This window comes from Erithacus rubecula, assembly GCF_903797595.1.
Source record: "Erithacus rubecula genome assembly, chromosome: 3".
Lineage (NCBI taxonomy): Eukaryota > Metazoa > Chordata > Aves > Passeriformes > Muscicapidae > Erithacus > Erithacus rubecula.
The window spans coordinates 6,692,814-6,705,597 of NC_136689.1; the positions used below are offsets into that span (position 1 = coordinate 6,692,814).

The 12,784-nt window shown below is 43.7% G+C and overlaps 1 protein-coding gene across 2 annotated transcripts in view; it reads left to right on the forward strand.

Annotated features, from left to right (window-relative positions):
- Positions 1-12,784, forward strand: part of DPP6 (dipeptidyl peptidase like 6) — a 524,565-nt gene that overhangs the window by 54,847 nt on the left and 456,934 nt on the right. The window contains exon 1 of one of the 2 annotated variants that reach the window (XM_079300904.1): positions 3,528-3,926. The exons of the other annotated variant lie outside the window; for it this stretch is intronic. Coding sequence (XP_079157030.1) covers positions 3,876-3,926 — 51 coding nt within the window. The 5' untranslated portion in view covers positions 3,528-3,875. Of the gene's footprint in view, positions 1-3,527; positions 3,927-12,784 lie in introns of those variants that run through there. 2 annotated transcript variants of the gene reach the window in all.

The window sequence follows — 12,784 nt, forward strand, 5'->3', positions numbered from 1 at the left end:
TTCTGTGAGAGATGTAAGAAAAGCACATTTTCTCAAAATGGCCTATAAAAATATTTCCAGAAGAAAATGCCATGTTGTTTTTGTCATAGTACCTGAGGTACAGAGGCCATCTTTAGACCAGATTTAAAATGAAAACTTTCTGATTTCCCAGGGTTTTCCTCCTGTTATATGCCTTAGATACAAATGGACAGATAAATGCAATAAAAAACCTTCTTATACAGGGGTTTTACTTCAGACCTTGCTGTTAAGATGCAGCTGAGTCTGGGCCAAACCTTCTCACATTCATATCAAATATCAAAAGTAAATTGATTTGCAAAGGAGGTGCACTGGGACTAAACCAAGGAATGCAAAAAAAAAGAAAAAAAAAGAATTTTTACATTTTCCCTCTGAGAAAAAGCCTGATATGATGAAGGAATATTTTCATGTTTTATTGAGGTTTCCTAGGCTAGATCTCTGGTCTTAAATATGGAGGCTTTTTAGCTACTTAAATCATACTGCTACTTTGGGTCCCAGGGTGGTTTTCATGTCCTTCCACATCACTCAAAGGAAGCAAAAAAATATGTTCCCTACAAAAACGTGGAAGAAAGATCAGATCATCTTTCTGCATTCACCATGTCACTTCCTAATGATAAAAAACTTGATTCCTTGTTCAGTGAGAGTGTTTGTTGCAGCTCCAGCGAATTTCCATTAAAATGACATGGAGAATATCCATCAAGAGGAAAAGCTCAAAAGGTGCCTGAATGGTGGATGACAGGGAGTCCAGTCAGATTAATGCACTTGAGGGAATAATGTGGTGGTATCACTTGTAGCTGCCCTAAAAGTCCCAAATCTGAAGGACTGTGCCATTGACTGTTTGCAACAGAATCACCTGCCCACAGCCTGAGGTACAAATCTGCAGCCCTTACAGATCTGAGACCAAGTCTTAGCTGTTCCATCAGCCAAGAAAAAGCAGCTCAGGAGTGAAAATTACCAGCCAAGGTCATGATCAGCATCACCTGAAGTGTCTGGGAACACGAGGGATGCAGTTTTGGAATCATCTTAGAAAGCAAGAGACAAGTCATTTGTTAAAGAGGCATTTTGATCTGTAACTAGAAGGGTCACTCTGTCTGGGGTGCTGTGATCCTTTGGGCTGGAAGAGGCCTCAGGGAGTCTCTTGCCCAACCTCCTGCTCAGAATAAGGTGACCTTATCTCACATCAGACCAGGATTACCAGGGCTTTATCCACTCAGCTTTGGAAACTTCCAAGGGTGGACACTGGTCATAAAACTTATCAGAGTTTTCCCTACATCTTTTCTCAAAGTGTCAAATGAGTCAGAAAATTTGAATTAAAAGCTGTAAACAAGAATTCTCTCTTGTAACGTGTTTGGCAGTTTTGCCTCAACATTATCAGTGTCATTTTGCACAACACTGCAAAACGCTTTTGTTTCCTGTTTCTGGAATTCTCTGGATTATAGGGTCAGATTCAATGGCAGAAGTGGAAACACAGTAATGTATAAATTCCAGCCAAATGGACCCTGGTTGATGTTTAATAAAAGAAAAAGCCCTGGATATTGTCAGTGGTAAACTAAGAATTTTGCCAGTAATCACAACTTTAAACAAATCTGTTTTAATCAAGATAATTGCTACTTTTATGCCAATAGTGCATAAATTAAATATGAAATGAAAATAAGAGATAAACACTGCAACTGCATTATGACAAAGCTGAGGTAAAAATATCCAAAACCTCACTACTGCCAGAGTTCAATGTATGGTAAATACTTCTATAAGTGTTTGAAGTAATGCAGGAGGCAAATGGAGCTACTAACAGTGCAGTACAGGTATATTTTGTATTTGTACATAATTTAAACATCTAAGGATAAAAACTGAGATGGAGCTAGAGCTGCCTGACAAAACACCAAAATCAAAGTGAAGAAATCAGGACCAGAGTTTGAGGAACATAATGAAGAATTTCTGCCCAAAATGCACCTTGTAGGAGGTACAAGCTATTCCCAAATAAAGACAAGGGAGAGAATAGTCAAGAACTTCAAGTGAAGGGTGGCATTTTTGTCAAACAAAACTCCCACAGGTAATCCTCAAAGGTACCAGCATCACCTGGCATTGGCACTTCCCACAAGTGTCTTGGAGTCTCACTTCTCCTGTTGCCACCATTTATGAGATACCTGCTTAATGTCTTGGGTGATATTTTGCATTTAAATATCTTTCAACAGCTGGCGGCTTAAAGAAAACTTGAGTGCGAACAACACTATGAGATTGCACAGGTTGTGTCCTATTTCTAGTGAACACCCATTGCCTATGAAGATGCTGCAAACTGTGAAGGATCAGAGTTCAAAGTGCTACAGATGAGCATAAAATAAGGATGCATGGATATACCTGCAGTTCCCTGGCTGGAAAAATAAAAAAAAAATAAAAAAAAATTTAAAAAAAGAAGAAAGAGAGCTGTTGGTTTAGCCATTGGCTTGGTTAAACCTTGGATGATAAGAAGAGTTTCTCCTATTTCTTCTTGGTTTCCCCTCTCAGATATTAAGCAAATCACTTCTCAGTTTCTTCTCTCCTTTTAAATGAGCAGCACGCAAAGCAGCCCTGTTCCTGTGAAATCGATGGGCACCTAATTCTCCTGAAATGTAATTACTTCTGGTGCATCAGGGAGACACAAAAGAGAACACACTCCACAAGGATTTTTTTTTTTTTTTTTTTTTTTTTTCTGTGTGCAAGCTGAGGTGTAAACCTCTGGGATGTGTGGCGAGGCTCTGTCCCTGGAAAGCTGCACAAGGCGAGGAGGGAGCACGTTGTCACAAGGACAGCAGGAGAGCACCAGCCACCTGTGGGGCACTGCAGTGACACCTGGGGAACCCGCTCTGGCCAGCACGGGTCCAGCCGCAGCCCGGCGCGGGCAGTGCCCTTGGCTTTGGATTTCCCGAGTGGGGAAAATCCTCCAGCCCATTCCTACGGCGTGCGGAGGGGCTCGCCTCGGGTCCCAAACCCTGGCTTGGGACGAGTGCCTGGAAGCTCCCCATGGCCCCACAGCGTCCTGCGGGTCGGGGATGCGGGTCGGGGATGCGGGTCGGGGGGATGCGGGTCGGGGCGCAGCCATGGAAACGCGCCGAGCATCCCCCGCTCCCGCGGCAGCGCCGCGCTATTCCGCTATTCCTTTATTCCGCTATTCCGCTATTCCGCACCCTGCTGCACCAGCCTGGCCTGGCCGGGGCCGCTCGGCTCAGCCGCTGAACAGTTAACGAGGAGGCGGCTCCTCTCCGCACACCCTCCCCGGCTCCTGTTGTAAAAAGCGTGTGGAACCCCCCCCGGGAGAGCGGCCAGCCGGGCACGGCAAGCGGAGGGGGCGACCGCCCCTCCGCTTATTCCAGCTCCCTGCTTTTTTATTTACTGCCCCCCACCCTCCCTTTTTCTGCGAGGGGTCCGCGGGGTGGGCTCGGCTCGGCGGGACCGCCCGGGCCCGGGGCGGCGGCCGGGCATGGCCGGGGCGGGGGGCGTGTGTGCGGCTCCCTCCTGCCCACCCCGCCCCGCCGGCTCCCGCAGGGCAAAGCCGGGATCCGGGTGGTGACAGAGCTGGGTGCCCCCGCTGCTCCTGCCTCGCCTCGTCTCTCACAGCGGCTGCTTTATTTTTATTGCCTTTTTTTTTTTTCCTTTTTTTTTTTTTTTTTTTTTTTTTTTACGCCGAAAGGAAAAATATATATTGAAAAGGGTGGGGAAGGAAAAGATAGAAAGCAGGCACCCTCCCCCTCCGCTGCTCGTAGTCCCCTCCACTCCACACCAAAAAGAGCCATCGCAAGTGCACGCCAGTTCTTCACTAAAGTGATCCAGCCGCTGGATTAAGTAACTCTCGGGGAACAGCACACGCACGCACACACACGGCAAAAATGAAGGAAAAGGCAATGTTTCAAACGGCTAAAATGCAAGGGAACATGCTGGTAAGTGGCTGCTGCTGGCGCCTCCAGTGACTGTAAGTAAGTGTCGGGGCTCGCTGCTCGGCTGGGCGCTGCCAGACCCGCTGGGCGCGGAGCCCCCGCCGCTGGGCTGGGCTGGCCGGGGCGCAGCAGAGGGGGCTCTGCCTGCTGCCCTCGCCCCGCTTGGTGCCTGCATCCCCGCTGGAGGGGGTCGCGGGGGACTGGGGCAGCTGGGGCATCCCCCTTTGCCGGGGGAGTGGGGCTGGCTGGGCACCGCGCCCCGGCACGGCCAACTTCGCCAAGTTGATGACCACGGTGTGTGTGCGTGAGCTGGGGGCTGTGCGGGCTGCCTCGCCTTTCCTCCGGCATTACTACCGGAGACATTTGTCTTCATGCCATTTAAAAAAAAAGGAAAACAAAAAACCCAAAGGAAAACCTACTCGGGATTCCTTTTCAACAATCCCCCTCCTCTCTAAGGCAAAAATAAAAAGCATCCAGCTGCTCTGCCGGAAGAAGTGCTGGTTGCCATCTTGTGCTGATGGAAATGTATTGGTGTGTTCTGCCTGCTGGCTTGACCCGCTGGGTGCGGGGCTGGGGGTGCGGGGGCCCGCATGCGGCGCTCCGCAGCCGGGAGGAGCTCGCTGCGGTGGGGCGGGGGAGCTCCGCAGCCTGCCAGAGCCTTCGGGGCGGAAAACCAACTCGGCTCAAATAACCCGAAGCTCCTGAAGGGTACCTGTTGGTCTCCCGTCCCCTCTCTGTTTAGACAGAGCACTCCTGTTTGTGTTTTGCCTCCCCTGTGAGGGAAAATGCTAATATTTAATCGCAAGGTAGTATTTGTTTCTCTCATACCTTCTGTTGATGTGTTCAAGAAGCAGCCAAAGTGTTCGCCATCCTTTAATCAAGTTCTGTAGTAAAATGCTTTGCTGGCTTTTTAAGGAAGTGCCTCCTTTTCCAGCTCCAATAATATTGCTTTTTCTAGCAGTAGTGTTTAAGAGGAAGGTGCAATGCTATGTGACCTGTGAATTCAAGTAAGGGAACTGAACAGGAACTTCTACAAACATTCTTTTTCCAGGAGGATTGCACAGCCTGTGTGATTGCAGTGTGCTCCTTTTATTGTGCTTTTTAGATGCTGGAGAAATATCTAGTGCTAGAACTTTTTTTAATGTACAGAATTTTAGACTATTATCTGCTTAAGCTATTCATCACCCTAGTAGTCATTATAGCCTTTGGTTAGGATGTTCTCTATCAGTAAGAAAAAATAATCAACCAGCTGAGATGGCATTGTTTGACTCAAGTACAGGGTGAACCTAATTCACATACACAGAACGTGTAAATTACAGAATAAATTAAAACCTCTTGCACATTTTCCTTGCCAGTCTCTGAAGTCAGGGAGTGAGGAGCGGGCAGGGATTCCCCACTGCCACTCAGCACAGGGCTGGAGCTTCTGCTGGGATTTCTGGCTGGTGCTTCCAAAAATGGCAAAATGGATCAGCATATGCCCAGCTCTGTGGGGTGAGCAGGGGCTGGGTGATGGATCTGCACACAGAGCTGGGTGATGGGTCTGGATGCACCCAGGGCTGGATGATGGGTCTGCACCCAGGGCTGGGTGATGGGTCTGGATGCACCCAGGGCTGGATGATGGGTCTGCACCCAGGGCTGGGTGATGGGTCTGGATGCACCCAGGGCTGGATGATGGGTCTGGATGCACAGAGGGCTGGTGGTGGATCTGCACCCAGGGCTGGGCACAGGGGCTGCCACAGCTCCCACCTTCAGCCAAAGACAGTGGCTTGTGCCTCTGACTCAGGAGCAGGATCTGGTCCCTCAGGCTGCTAAGTCACTGTTACTTCTGTCAGTTGAGGCAGTCTCACTGGACGTGAATGCAAGGTTTTTCTCTGGAGACCTCATTTTTGAGATGCTGAGAATCAAATTTAAAGAGAGGCAAACTGTTACATTTGATTTTGGTGGGGGAACAGGTGGTTTATTTAGATAAGATCTGTTTTTATGGGTCACCTGAACCACACACACCTGGTTTCTCTGTTAGTCTGGTCTGTGTTTACAACTGGATCTGTAGTTTATTTAAGAAAGAATTAAGTTTAGGTGAATATTTGAGCTCTAAGATACTTGAATAGATTTTATATTTCTTCAAGATAGTATTTAGCAGGCCTAATCCTGAAAACTGAGGTACACTTTGGATTGAAGTTCCAACAAGTTAAGCCTCCTTTATCCTGTTCCTTAATCTGTTGTTTAAAAAATAGTATTTTTGCTTTTATATCACTTTTTGCTACAATTAAAACTAGAATCCTGAACTACTCATGTCAGATCCTATGCTGTGGATGTCCTCCCTCACATATCTAGCAGTGACTGAGAATACAGGGTTAGGGTGTGTGGAATCCCAGGAGGTGAATTACAGTGTGCCCTGCATTAAATGCCTCAGCAGAATTCAAAGAGTCATTGAAAATTCAAAGTCCACCATGACTTTTTTTGTTTGTTTGTTTGTTTTCTGGCAGTTTTGCTGTTGCTTAGAATCCTGACAAGCTTCTAACTATGTATTGATTTTTCTTCTCTTTAAAAATCTTTGTTAAATTGAGCTATTTCATTCCTAAAATGATGTGACAGCAGGTGATAATACTGACACACTGGTCCCTGGCCATGCAGTGGACCCTTTTTAAGTGTGGTAATAGCTCATGGAGTCACTACACCTGTGATTTCTTTATTACCTAATTAGACCAGCAAAAAACGAAGCCATTCTTGTGACACTGAGATAAATGTTTTTATCCCTATGGCAGTATTTTACCAGGGCTTTGTTTGGTTTTTTTAAACAACAGCATTTACCTGGAAAGGTGCCTATTTTTATTTTACTGCTGTATTTCCCATTCATCATTTGAGCCAGGGGAATGCAACTTACAGAAATAGCTCAGGCTCTTACAATGGGATTTCTCTTAATTCTACATAAAAGCTGTAGGGAGTGATTAATACACAGTGGTTTCTCCTAGTAAGAACTGATGTACCTTTGAGTTTTCCACAGTGTATTTGAAGTTAATATGCAACAATACAGTATGGAGATAAATATTTATCACTTTCAGAGGTAAATTTAATGCACTTGCATTTTATCTTAACTTTAGGTATGGCTATATAATTTGTTTCATTAAAATAATCCAGACTTTTCCTTACACGTCCAGTTGTCAGGTCAAGCACAATAGTTCCAAATACATGTTTTATTCTGCACTTCCCTGTGTCTACCCAGGGACTGATCTATACATAGGCTTTTTGTTTGTTTGTGATGGATTTGTGAAAAAATGTACCCATAAAGGCAGTGTGAAAGAGGGCCTTTATTGTAGTGCCAGATCCTTCTCTTACAAGCACTCATGAAAAACCCAGTTTGTTAGGGGTACAGTTCCCTACCTTGGGTTGTAGACAATTAGGTGAGTGGGAGCAATGGGCTTGGGGGAGTACAGAGAGGTGTAGAAGGCAAATTAATGAGCTGTGTGTGAGCAGGCTGATACTTTGGCACACTTAGTGGTCAGTGGAAGCAGTGACCACCCTACTGTATCTGTGTGTTACAAGGATGTTGCTGTGAAACTCATGTTCTGAATTTCACTCTAACCTGCAATTGCTCAATTGTTTGGAAACTGCCAGGAGAAACTGTGGTGGATGTGCCATGTTTCTCTTTTAGTCTGATGAAAAGTGTATGAATAGGGCAAAAGAGACAGTTTGGGTTCATTGAGAGGAGTTGAAGATTTTCAGTTTAACTGTTTAAATTTCAACTCTTATAGCTGCAGTTTTGATGTACGTATGAAAAACCTAAATAAAATAAACCCAGTGGCAACTGTTACCTCCTCAGAAGTCTGCTAGCACCTCTGAGGCCTCAGAGACCACAAGGGTACAATTGACATGAAGACTAAGCTACTCTGTCATCCCAGGAGTGCTCCTGCTCTTCCTTGAGAAACACAACTCTGGTGCCTCTCAGGAGCAATAAATTCTTACTAAAATAAATAAGACTTTGGTGTTTCACTGTGATTTCTCTTATTTGCCATAATTTACCTACAGGTGTGTTTCTTGCAGTGTTCAATCACATGGCACTGAAATAGGGTGAAATTCTTCTCAGCCAAAAATGCAGTTATCCTAACATGGGGTTAGAGAAGCTGTGTGAAGATTATTTTTTTTTTTAACTCCCACACTGAAGTGCTGGAGTTTGTGATTCAGTGCAGCTCCCTGCTACTTTAGCCTTCCTTATATCTTATATTCAGCTTGACTTAGAAGCCAGATATAATCCAGATTTTGTGTACTACTCTTTATTTGTCTACTACCTGAGCTAAAGCACAAGGAGCTCCAGAAGCAAAAGCAAGGGAATTGTGGTAGCAGTTCCCAGGTGAGCTATCATGAGTTCAGCTGAAGTTTAAAGCCAGGCAGGAATTCAATTGCTGATACTATAGCAAGAATTGCAGCAAAAAAATCTTTGTGACTGCAGCTGCTTGGTGAAGGGCAAGTTGTGTTTTGAGGATTGTAACATTCTTATGTAGTTTCTGACATAAATGGGAAGAAGGGTTCCCCTTTGTTAGGATAATATGTGCAGCAGGCATACTGTCCATAGGAGGGGCTGGAATTGCTGCATTGTGGGAAAGCTGTAAGGTATACTGAGACTGTTCTCATGTCATGTTGCTAGTTGGTGGAAATGAGGAGTCTTTTTTGCATTTAAGGTGGGATGGCAGAGAGTTCCACAAGCTTTATGGGATCCTAATATTGTCCATGTAAAGTAGTCTCCTTCTAGATACATCCTTACTTAGGGGATAGAGAAGTTCAAAGCCTGGAATTCTAAGGGGTCCACTAAAGTTGCAGAAAGTGAGAAATACATGGTACCAGGCTGTCTCAGAATAACTTTGGGAGCTGTGGGAAGCACTCCACATTGCTGCCTTGCTATTTAGCACTGTGAGATTGAAGGAGAGCATGTGGTCTAACTTTAATTTTCACTGTCAGAAGGGTTCAAAATCTTGAATCTGATGGTGCTCCTCACACCTGCATCTTTTTCTTCAGTATTCCTCAGCAGCTTCTCTGGTTCATCTTACTTGCAAGGAAAAAGGTGCACTGTGTGAATTTCTCCCTTCCTCCTCTGAGTTGTCTGACTTTTTCACAGGGCAGTCTATTTCCTCCCTCTCTTTCTGTATCTTTTCACTGCTTTCCCAAATAGTAAAAGAGGAGATGTTGAAGGGGCTGTTATGATTTTGGTAAATGACAGCTGAGTGTGTGGCTCTAGAGCCCTGTGCAACAACAGAGCCACAGAGCTGTCTGTGCAGTGGGGAACACAGCATTTGTGTTTGAGAGGTTACATTTATTCATTAATGAAGTCTGGATTTGCTTGTTAAGATAAATGTAAGTTTTGTAGATGTTGATGGCCTGAGGCTTTATTTGATGGGCAGAGTTTCTCTTTCTGCACTGTGGAATGAGTCTTTCAGCTGCCAACAGATACTACACAGCACGTTTCAAGTGTCACTCTCATATATCTCAGAGGTCTACTTTCTTGGCAGAGCTTTGCACACCCTCAGCACTGGCCTAACTGATGATGTAATGGACAAGGCAATAGAGAATCATGGCCCAAGAACACCTCTGGTTTGTACACAACCCTTAGTACCAACAGGGTCTTTAACACAGCTGACAAAGACAAAACAAGATTCAAAGCTGGAAGTTGGAGTTAAAGCATTCCAAACTAGAAGATAAAGTGGTCGGTTTTTACAGTGAAGGTGATGAACTGCTGGAACAGTCTCCGTGGGAGTGTGGTGATTCTTCATTAGAACAAGATGGGCATAGGATTCCTCTGACTAAACACTGCCTTCTTCAGTATAGACATTTATATCTAAGTTAGGCAGCCTGGGCTCTCTATAAATTAGTCAGTGGAGTCTGGGGCATGATTCATCCCATTTTCATGTAAAAGTGTAAAATGGGCCAGAGTACCTGCACTCTTAAATGAAAACTTCTCTCCATTGACTCATGGAATTATGAGGTACAAGCTGAACCATAAACATCTACCCTGCAGATATCCAAGTGATGAATCTGTCTGTTGCTTAAACATAGTCATAGATATTCCAGAGCATCTTAGGTGAAACCAAGAAACCTTTCCAGCCTCCTCTGTATATCAGACAAAAACTACTCTGCAGGTCTGCTCAGGATTTGTCAACTACAACCAAAGTAGCATGTGAAGATAGATGAGCTCCACATTTGGAGCTTTGCTCTTCCCAGGTCCATGCAAGCTTGTGCAGAAGCAGATCCAATCTCAGCAGAGCCCAGCTATAGAAGGAGAGGGGCTCCATCTCAGCAAGATGCCATCCTGTAACAGAAATCTCTTGGTCAGTAGTTTGTATAAACTGAGCTGTCCTAGAACATTATAAGGCAACTTCAGCTTTAAAATTATTTAATCCAAATGGTTTAATGTCATCACAAGTGCAATGTGAGGATTTATTCTTCTAGGTCTGTGTTTGCATGTGTGCTGTCTGTGCAGTATTGTACTACACAGTGACTCACGTGAGATTAACAAGTAAAGCCCATTTATTAAATTGTTTTATGTACTCTAAATCTCATGTAATCCACTAATGCATAATGCTGTCACTTAGTAAGCTTGGCATTCCTTCTCAATGGAGCATTGCATTTAGCAAGTTCCCATAGTATTCAGTCCTTCTCAAAAGGCTGCAGTCGAGAATGCAATTTTAAAATAAATCTAAACCATTAAAGCCTGGATGCTTACAATACACAGAGAGCTGGGACCCAGCTGTAGCATACATTCACCTATAGATTCCATGGATTTTCTCTCCTCTTAAGGACACTGTACGAACAGACCTTACACTGTAGCACACAAAATTAGCTTTTGTAGTGTCCTATTGCCCTTGGAGTGGATTAGCAAGATTATGTCTATATTCTGCTTTTGCAAATACTAGTTTTGTGCATCTGTGGAGATACTGGTGAGGTCTTGGGAATTCCTGGAGTGCCCATGTTGTAATGCTTATGCTGTGCTCTGGGGAGAAGTGTGTGCCTTACTGGTGGTTTCTGAGCACAGAATTTCCCCTGTGGGTTCTGTATGCCCAGCAGTATCCTTTTCATTGCTATAGAAGTAAGAGTAAGAGCAGAAGCAGTGGAATTGTCATATATTGGTTGTGTGTAACTGGATCTGAGTCCAGCTCTCAATTGTAAGTAGGCATAGTTCCCAAGTTGCACACTTGCAGAGCACAGTAGAAGAATTGCAAACTCTGTGAATCTCCAGCAACTAGTTCAGGATTTTGTTTGTGAGAAGGTCTTTTTCATAGTGTGTCTGTGTTTCTATGGAGTATCCCCACCATTTCATCCCTAATTACTATGGAAAGATGATTTAGGGGTTGTCCTGAGATGCACACAAATATCCAGTCTAAGCAAGTGTGAGAAAACAAACATTTCGAGATAGTGGGATGAGCTGCAGTGGTGCACATTGCAAGCCCAGGTCAAGCACTGATGGTAAACAGACTGGTCAGTGTGGAAAACCCCTCTCAAGTCACAGGGAATGCCAGCCAGGAGGTTTTGTCAGCTCAGGCGTGTGTAGACAGACTTGGCATGAATTCCAGTCACATATTGCATAGCCTCATTCTGTAGTCATTATTCAGCACTTACTCAAGCAAAACTTTTGCCAAACTTAATGGGTTTACTACTCCTGCTGAAATGAGTGAGACTTTTGTCTGAGGCTCGGTGCTTTCAGATCAGAGTCTCAACACATAACCCCACCATGTTCTGTGTCACCATGGATTTTCAGTAATTTTTAAAAGATAACAACAGTGAAATATACTGCAGTTGACAAGAAAAAAATAAAAAGGTGAACTGCATGGTAAGAAAGCAAGCAGAAGAAAAGCAGAGTGAGGTGGTTAAGACAGGCACTCTGTATATTTTATTTCATCTCATTTTATAAGTTGTCCCCCATGGAGAGCCATCAGCTGTTCCCCGGAGCATGCTGCGTGCCTGCACTTCTGCTTATGTTTGTTTTCACTGATGATGTTAAACTGAGAAACATGCTGAAAATGAAACATTATTATTTGTTTATCATTTGGGACTGACATTAAAATGTGGAGAAAAATTGAAATTATAACTTGCCATGTTTTCTGTAAATACTGAGTAGTTCTTCTGCAGCCTATGGTATAACCAAAGTAACCTAGAAATAAGCTTATATTGCTTTTTTCTAGTGCCTAATTATAAGGATGTAAAAAATATGCTCATAATAATGCCTTCTCATCTGGCTGTGAGGGGGCTGAAAGTACCACTTATGAAGATCTAGTTTGTAAAGCAAGTGATTGTAATGCAGGAGTATGACTATTCATGAGCTTGGAGTTTATTGACTCTGTTAAAAACTGGATCTGTGGTCTGCATGAAGGATGTAAAAAATGCTGTGGGTAGAGCAGTAATTCAGAAATTAATTGTAGTTCATATCAGTATGACTGAGCCTTTCCTGATCTCACTATTTGGAGTTTATCTCGGGGAATAGAAGTTCATATTATATTCTCTGTTGCGTTATTCTTTGTGCATTTTATTTCATTTGCATTAGTCATGTACATCTGCATTTGTAATGCACTAAAAACATTGTTAAGGTCCATTTTGGTTGGATTTGGCCATTCTTGTAGGAATCATAATCTATGAAAGATTCTAGAAAGTTTAAAATTGAAATCTGTTCTTCTCTGTTCCAATATATTGGGTTTTACAGATACACCTTGATTTGTTTTTTGTTTTCTGTTTTTTGTTTTTTTTTTTTATCAGAGAGTGTATTTCTCATTATTTTCCTACTCAAATTTTAGCAGAATTGCTGTCTTGGTAGGGAAAGGAGGCCATTGGTAATATCTAAGTGTAGCAAATAAATCCTATGCAACAGCAATTAAAGCAAA